The sequence below is a fragment of the Hemiscyllium ocellatum genome, chromosome 45, assembly GCF_020745735.1.
Source record: "Hemiscyllium ocellatum isolate sHemOce1 chromosome 45, sHemOce1.pat.X.cur, whole genome shotgun sequence".
Taxonomy (NCBI): domain Eukaryota; kingdom Metazoa; phylum Chordata; class Chondrichthyes; order Orectolobiformes; family Hemiscylliidae; genus Hemiscyllium; species Hemiscyllium ocellatum.
In genome coordinates this window covers 17,634,979-17,643,579 of record NC_083445.1, presented here as the reverse complement: position 1 = coordinate 17,643,579, position 8,601 = coordinate 17,634,979, and the positions used below count along the sequence as shown (strand labels likewise).

At 49.8% G+C, this 8,601-nt stretch overlaps 1 protein-coding gene across 1 annotated transcript in view; it reads left to right on the top strand.

Moving 5' to 3' along the window:
• The first annotated feature begins 7,521 nt into the window (after window positions 1-7,521).
• The window catches only part of LOC132836010 (adhesion G protein-coupled receptor E3-like), a 67,607-nt gene continuing 66,527 nt past the window's right edge, over window positions 7,522-8,601 (top strand). Inside the window, exon 1 of the mRNA XM_060855203.1 lies at window positions 7,522-7,567. Coding sequence (XP_060711186.1) covers window positions 7,537-7,567 — 31 coding nt within the window. The 5' untranslated portion in view covers window positions 7,522-7,536. The remainder of the gene's footprint in view (window positions 7,568-8,601) is intronic.

The window sequence follows — 8,601 nt, the reverse complement described above, 5'->3', positions numbered from 1 at the left end:
TTACAGAAACATATAAAATTATGAAGGGAACAGATAAGATGGAAGCAGGGAGATTGCTTCCACTGAAACTAGAACGGGGGGCATTGCCTTCAAAAAAAGAGAAGCAGGTTTAGGAGTGAGATTTAGGAACATCTTCACCCAGGGGGTTGTGAATCTGTGGAAGTCCCTGCCCAGCGAAGCGGTTTGATGCTACCTCGTTGAATGTTTTTAAGGCGAAGATAAACGTTTGAACAGGAAATGAGTTAAGGGTTTGAGTGAGAGGGTGGGGAAGTGGAGTTCAGTCCAGCCATGAGCTTATTAAATGTCAGAGTGGGCTCAATTGGGCCAGGTGGCCTACTCCTGCTCCTGCTCCTTATGTAAGTTAATGGAGACCAGAACCACCTACACTGGGCAAAGCCATCATCAAGTAAATATTGATTCTGTTGTTGTTGTTCTGAGGGCCTCAGCATCATTACAAAATCAAATGCAGCTTCTTCACTTGCTCTTGCACCACCGTTCCTGTTGTGCAACAAAAGATAAGTTTGACAAAAGCTTCTGTCTGAAAGCTTCACTACACCTCTTGCTCCTACAATCCAGGACGCCAGTACTGTCTGCCACTGGGTTTCGGGGAAAGCCTGGCTCCCATTCAGGCAGGGATCGGAGATTGGCAGGGAGCTGAGGAATGTCAGCGTCAGAGGCTCCCTCCGTGGGCAGCAATCTGAGAGCTGGTTTACCCACAGCAACTGAGGCGCCCTGACGCCGAGGCCTCTCACCCCACCCGTCGAGTCTGGGAATTTGCGGGCGCTGCTGAACTGGAATGGAATGCTTGAGCAGACTCCGACATCTGCGGTGACGGAGTGTACCCTTGGCATCTGCTTCTCCCAGCAGAAGAACACGCGGCAAGGTTGGGCACCAATGAAGTACTGGATGCCACTCAACTCTGTCGCAAGACACATAACCCTGGGGAAGTCTGCAGGCATGAATGGCCACAACCGCACACACACACACACACAAAAAGCTACCAGAGCCACGCAACCATCGGTCCATTGGAGAGCATCCCCATAAATTTTACAATCAGTCATCTCATCAGCAAAGAATTGAATCTTGGATGCTGAAGTGCCTATCAGGGCTGCAGGACATGTGAAATGATTTGCTACCCAGGATGTTTCTGTGACAGGAGCGATGCCATGACAGTGTAACCCCTGCCCTCTTTGGGGTGAGCAAGGAGGCTGCTTAGCTCAGGAATGCTCCGCCATTTTCACTCTCGCTCAAGAGCAGTGAAGAACGAAAACACACACGTGTCTATAGATGTTGAGACCCAGTTTCAATTGAACCCATGTGTCCTCAGAGACATTTTCTTGTCCCTGACCCTTCCCATTCCAGTTGGGTGCAGTTCCAGGGTTTGCAGCTGGGGGCGCAATGGGAAGCAAAAGGGAACCTGCCCTGCTGTTATAGAATCCCTGCAGTGTGAAAGCAGGCCATTCTTCAACTCCGAAGAGCACCCCACCCAGAAACTATAACCCCACGTTTCCCATGGCTAACCCATCCATGGACACTATGGGCAATTTAGCACGACTTAATCTGCACATCTTCGGACTGTGGGAGGAAACACAGAGCATCCAAAGGAAACCCACGCAGGCACAGGGAGAACGATTCCACACAGACAGTCGCCCAAGGGTGGAATCGAACCCAGGTCCCTGGCACTGTGAGGCAACAGTGATTTGGGCAGATGAGTCTACCTCATCAAGGCAATTTGTGGCTGGAGGGTCTACCCAGTAAGAGTGTCCAGTCTAGATGTCAGCTTTCCTTTATCAGTTGCAAAATTCCACTGGCTTTGCCAAGATGGGGGTAGAGAGGCTCTCATGATGAGAGGTTGAGTGAGTTAGGACTTTTCACACTGGAGAGAAAAGGAAAGAGGTGACTTGATCGAGATGTACAAGGTAATGAGTGATATAGAAAGAGTGGCTAGCCAGAGACTTTTCCCCAGGGCAGAAATGGCTGTCACGAGGGGTCATAATGTTAAGGTGATTGGAGGAAGGTATGGGGGGGAGATGTCAGAGGTAGATTTTTACGCAGAGAATGGTGGGTGTGTGGAATGCACTGGCAGCGGTGGTCAGAGAGTCAGAGACATTAGGGACATTTAAGTGACTGATGGACAAGCACATGGATGGCAGTAAGTTGAGGGGTGTGTAGGTGAGGTTGATCTGAGATTAAGATAAATGCTCGACATATCGTGGGCCGAAGGGCCTGTACTGTGCTGGACTGTTCCATGTCCTGACAAGGGACCTCTGTCAGAGTGGGTGAGGTGGGTACTGTCTGCAAGTTCTCCCAAAGGAGCCTTCCACATCCATCAACGTTTCACCTGCACCTCCACACATCATTTACCGTATCCCTGGCTCCCAATGTGGTCTCGTTCACATTGGGGAGACAGGATGCCTACTCGCAGAGCGCTTCAGAGAACATCTCCGGGACACCCGCAATAACCAACCCCACTGCCCCGTGCCCGAACACTTCAACTCCCCCTCCCACTCCACCGAGGACATGTAAGTCCTAGGCCTCCTCCATCACTACTCCCTAACCACCCGACGCCTGGACGAAGAGCCCCTCATCTTCTGCCTTGGGACCCTCCAACCCCATGGCATCAATATGGATTTCACCAGTTTCCTCATTTCTGTAGCGGGTCCTGTTCCTGCTTTATTCCGCGCTGAGTCGGTACCTGACAGGGTGGCCACCTGCGCATGTCTCGCACCAGCTGGTTCTAGGAACCGGGGAAATCCCACACTATGGGATTCCCTCTGGGGCGAGCGCTGAGTCAAAACTGCTGCAGGCTGCACAGCAAGTCTGACCCTTATATCACCCAGGTAACCCACTGCCACCAATACTCAGGTGATTCTCCCTTCCATCAGTGGTTTAATGGCCACCCCGTTGTCTACCCACTCGGGCAGTTTCCCCGGAAGAGAGAAAAGGACTGGGCTGTTTATGCCTGACCAGACCCGGTCCTGAGTGGACGGCTTCGAGGTGTCCCAGGAAAATCCCTAGATTCTCGACTCCGGAATTATGGCAAGGCCTTTTGAAACACCGTGACTTTACCAGAGGTCCGTGGTGAGGGTGCAATGGAGCAAACAAGACGCAGAGCGACAGTCCAACACCATTTTATAATCAACACCCACCAGAACCCGTAAGAAAGACAAACATTAGACACTGTACAGTCTACTATGACTATGGGAACAAGATGCTAACGCACACAACGTAAGGCCTTACTTTACACAAGTTAGCAATGCTTATAACTATGACAGTGGAGAACCCCCTTTCCCACAAAGCCTCAACCACTGATATGGTTCTCGGAAAACGCCAAGCTTCTGGGTAAGAAACTTACAGCCAGGCTTGAAATTGAGTGCGAGGGTGAACAGCAGACTTGTCCCAGCAGCCAGCGAAGAGAGAGGGAGAGAGAGATCTGTCCCAGCAGTCAGGAGAGCCCCCCGAGAGAGTCCAGGTACCTCTGCAGTTATAGTCTGGAAATGCCCCCAGGGCACTGGCAATGTCCGATGTGTTTTACACCTCCCTACTGTGCAGGTGAAATGACCTCCGTGGCTGTGTCCATTGTTTCATAATCTCTCCGTTTGCTAACACGGAGGTGCTAATGGCTCTCTTCTGTTCTCCTGAGCCTAGCCCAGACATCGTGACTCCAGGCTTTGTTGGCTTATCAGGCCTGCATAGTGGCCACTTCCCCCCTCCAATACACTTAGGTGTCTGGCCGATTCCTGCTGGAGGCTTGGGGCATGGGCTCTCTTTTGTACAGGCACAGAGATAGCAGCCAGCTGAGCCTTCTGGGAAATCATGTCAAGCTTTCAGAAAAAGGTGGCTGCTCTGTCCATTTTAGCTGTTTTTCCCAGGTTCCACTGCTTGCTCCCTGCTTCTGTGTTGCCCGAAATTGCTACAATATTGCCCCTTGGATACGTCCAGACTTGCTCGGACCGTATCGACATAGCAGAGAAGGGCAACACACTCATCTCATATCCCTTTATTTTTCGTGACTGTAGTCCTTAACCATACACGTGGCGCTCGGTTCCACTGCTTGCTCCCTGCTTCTGTGTTGCCCGAAATTGCTACATTTCCCCTCCCCCCCACCTTACCCCAGTTCCAGCTCAGCATCGCCCCCATGACTTGTCCTACAAGTCCATCTTCCTTCCCACCTCTCCACTCCACCCTCCCCTCCAACCTATCACCTTTACCCCACCTCCATCCACGCATCGCACACTCAGCTACCTCCTCCCCTGCCCCACCCCCCCTCCCGTTTATCTCTCCATCCCCGAGGCTCCCAGCCTCATTCCTGAAGAAGGGCTCATGCCCATAACGTCAATTCTCCTGCTCCTCGGATGCTGCCTGACCGGCTGTGCTTTTCCAACACTACATTCTCGACTCTGATCTCCAACTTCTGCAGTCCTCACTTTCTCCTGCAAGTTCTCCTCAGCCTGTGGCACTGCCCTCTCTTCTTAAGAGAGGAAGGGACAGCAGGAATAGGTCTACGTTCTCAGCCCCACCCTTCCCCTCCCCTCTTGCTGCCCATGTTTGGTGGCTATCCGCTGGGCCTATGTTTCCATGGCAACTGCCAACCCTGGAGGAAGCCAGATGCTGAATCCAGTTGGCGTTGGGTGAAGGGGGATGGGCAGTTAGATTAGATTCCCTAATCCGTGTGGAAACAGGCCCTTCGGCCCAACAAGTCCACACCAACCCTCCGGTCGGAGTAACCTACCCAGACCCATTTCTCTCTGACTAATGCACCTAATATTATGGGCAATTTAGCATGGCCAATCCACCCTAACCTGCACATCTTTTGATAGTGGGAGGAAACCCACGCAGACACGGGAAAAATGTGCAAACTTCACACAGACGGTCACCCGAGGCTGGAATCGAACCTGAGATCCTGGTGCTGTGAGGCAGCAGTGCTAATCACTGAGCCACCATGCCACCCATGTTAGCTGCAGGTCTTGTTCAAACCTACCTCATTGTCTCACAGCCCCTTTGGTGAATGGCACCACTAGAGGGTCCTCTCTTGCCTGGGAAAGGGCATCCGGTCTGGGACAACACAACGACCATGGGACAAGCCAAACTGAGGCCAGCCAGAGAATTTCTAGAAGCCTGGCCCTCAGCCACGGTCTTCATTGGCAAAGACCTTGGCCCAATATGCCGGCCACGACAACAACCAACCGGAACCACCGACTGGAAGCAGCAGGAATGGAACCAAATAAATTCCAGAAGAGACAATATAGCAGCTCTTCACAGGAGGCTCCAAATCACTGAGGGTGTCACCAAGACAGGGGACAAAATGTCTGCAAATCAACTTCCCAGCTCCCAACAACCCACAACCATGGCAACAGGCCTCCTGATGTAGAAATCTTTACACAAACCCTGAGCTCCACATCTCTGAGTAAGGAGGTTTCTTCTGAATTTCCGGTCGGATTTCTTGATGACTACTTATATTGATGGCCCCTCTTACTCGTGAGAGGATGTGTTCTCTCTCTGTATCCATGCTGTCAAAGGGTGTTTTTCCCTCGATCGGCTGCCTTGTGGCATCACTGAGTGTAAGAACCTGAAAAAGGTAGTTTTGTCTATCACTGTTTTATTTTGAGGGTTGTGGGCTTCGCTGGACAAAGCCAGGATTTCACACCCATCCCCTAATCACCTTTCAGGGGAGTAACTTGTAACTTGCTAACATCATTCCAGAGGAGACTCGCAGGAGGCTGGAAGAGCACAGCAAGCCATCAGGAGGTGGAGAAGCTGATGTTTTTTATTTGTCTCTAACCAAGGTCGTTCCAGAGGGCTGTTTTGATTCAACCACATGGTCTGGAGTCACATATAGGCCAGAACGGCTCAGGGAGAGAAAGGGAAAGACAGACAGAGCAGAAAGACATAATGATGGGGGTAACTATCTTTCCCTCTTTCGCAACAAATCACTTCTTGCAGACTTTCCTTTACTATTCGACCCTTCCAAGGATATCCTAAACAATAGCCCTTTCAACAGAAAAGTGATAGAAGCAAAAGTCAACTACTCCTGACACAAGATAACGCAACACTGATGCAGGCGATTTGGCCCAACCCATCAATAGAATCCACACAGTGTGAAAACCTTCTGGTCTGAGCATGTTATTGGAAGAAAGTTGACTTGAGGAGCAGAGAAATCAGCCCAGATTCAAGAATTGGCGTGCTCTGAAGATCACAGTCACCCACTTGTCACCCCTGCACTGTAGGTGGAAGGATTCTCTCACTCTGTATGTTAGCAGTGGTTGAAGAAGGCAGCTCACGACATCATTCTGAAGGGCAGCTCACCACTATGTTTTGAAGGGCGTTTAGGAATGGGTGATGAATATTGGTGATCCCTAGGTCCCATGGGTGAATAAAGAAGAAGCATGTAGGCCCATGAGGAGGAAGGGGGAATTGAGGTTACAATGAGGGCAACCACTTATCGTAATGAACAGCACACTTGAAGGGTCAAATGGCCTACTCCTACACATACGTTTCTGTGTTTGAATATCCAAGTGAGGTGGATTGGTGGATAACGTGACTGACAGGAAGCAGAAAGGAAGAGGGACAAGTCTAATAGGGGGCTTTAGACTGAAGAAACACACTTTGGCAGCATGGATACAGAGAGAGAACATATCCTCTCATGAGTAAGAGGGGCCGTCAATATAGAATAGTCATAAACTTGAACTTGATGACACGGCAGTGGTTAAAGTCAATAACATTGATGGGTTTCAGGGGAATGAGATGGTTTATGAGAGAGAAGAGAAAAGGAGTTGATAATATTGGTGAGAAAAATATAGGAGGAGGCTTGAGACCAAAATGGACATGAGCATTAGGGTGACATGGTGGCTCAGTGGTGCAGCCTCATAGCACCAGGGACCCAGGTTCAATTCCAGCCTCGGGCAACTGTGTGCTGTTTGCACATTCTCCCCGTGTCTGTGTGAGTTTTCTCTGGGTGCCCTGGTTTCCTCCCACAGTCCAAAGGTTAGGGTGGATTGGCCATGCTAAATTACCCATAGTATTCAGAGGTGTGTTAGTCAAGGGTAAACGTAGACCAATAGGTTAGGGGGATGGGGCTGGGTGGGTTACTCTTTGGAGGGTCAGTGTGGACATATTGGGCCAAATGGCCTGTTTCCACACTATAGGATTCTCCTGATGGGTTGGGCCAAATTGCCTGCACCAGTGTTGCGTTATCTTGTGTCAGGAGTAGTTAACTTTTATTTTTGTCGCTTTTCTGTTGAAAGGGCTAAATAATCGATCTGAAAGTCTCTCGTTCCGAATTCCTGATCTCCATCGGCAATTTCTACTCAGTGGGAACTGGCTGCCAATATTTTATTCCAAATGTCACTTGGCTTTCAGTAGCAAAGGATATTCTGCAGTGGGTGAGTTGGTTACACACTCAGTTCCCCTTCCTTCCTGTGTCGTGATAACATCTGTTCACCCGAGAGCTTGTGGAGACCTCAGCTCTCAAAGTTGCAACGCCGAGGCTGCCGTGAACACTTTCCTGAGATCTGACAAGTCCCAAGTGTTGTCAACATGAGGCCAACTCGATTCCCGATCGTAATGAGTAAGTCCTGCTTGTCAAATGCGTCCGAAGTTAAGTCAAGAGGTTTGTTCGTGGTCGGTTGCATTCAGAGCTAGGTCAAGTAGATGCGGTGGAATTATGAACTGTTTTGTGACAGAAACTTAAATATTGCTAGAAGGGATGAACTGCCAGTGACACAAGGTCCCATTGGATTGCAAGGGAAAAGGAAGCAATGTGCTGCAGGATATGTTGAACAAATCATCCAAGTCACAAAGACAGATCATACCAAAGGGCAGAGTGAGAGCCACTCCGGCAAAGTGGAGTGTTTAGTTTGTCTTCAATGCAACCCCAAGCTCCATAATCAGATAATGGGTGACAGAGGAAAGGCAGAAGGGGACCAAGAATTTTGAAAAAGAGATAGAGTTCAAGCTGAGTCGTTACTTGAGAAAGGAATAGGCAAGGAAGCTCAGAGATTGTGGTTAAAGACTCGCTCACCTTTGATGGGGTGACAAATGGGGCTTAGAGCTGAAAATATGTTGCTGGAAAAGCGCAGCAGGTCAGGTAACATCCAAAGAGCAGGAGAATCGACGTTTCGGGCATGAGCCCTTCTTCAGGAATGAGCCCTTCTGATCTCCAGCATCTGCAGTCCTCACTTTCTCCACAAATGGGGCTTTACACAAGTGACCAGGGCAGACAAGAGTTGAATTTCGATAAAGGGGAGCTGCTGCGTTTTGGTCAGACAAACCAGGGCAGGTCTTGCACAGCTAATGGTAGGGCCCTGTGGAGTTTTGCCGAACAAAGGGACCTTGGTGTGTGGATATATCGTTCCCCTGAAAGTGGAGTCGCAGGTCGACACTGTTGTGAGGAAGGTGTTTGGCACACTGGCCTTGATTGTTCAGAGCACTGAGTACAGGAGTTGAGGTGTTATGTCACTGCTGTGCAAGACATTGGTAAACTAAATTTGGAGTGCTGAATTCAATATTCACTGGCCTACTATAGGTAGGATGCTATTAAACTGGAAAGGGTGTAAAACAGGTATACAAGGATGTTACTTAGACTGGAAGGTTTGAGTTATA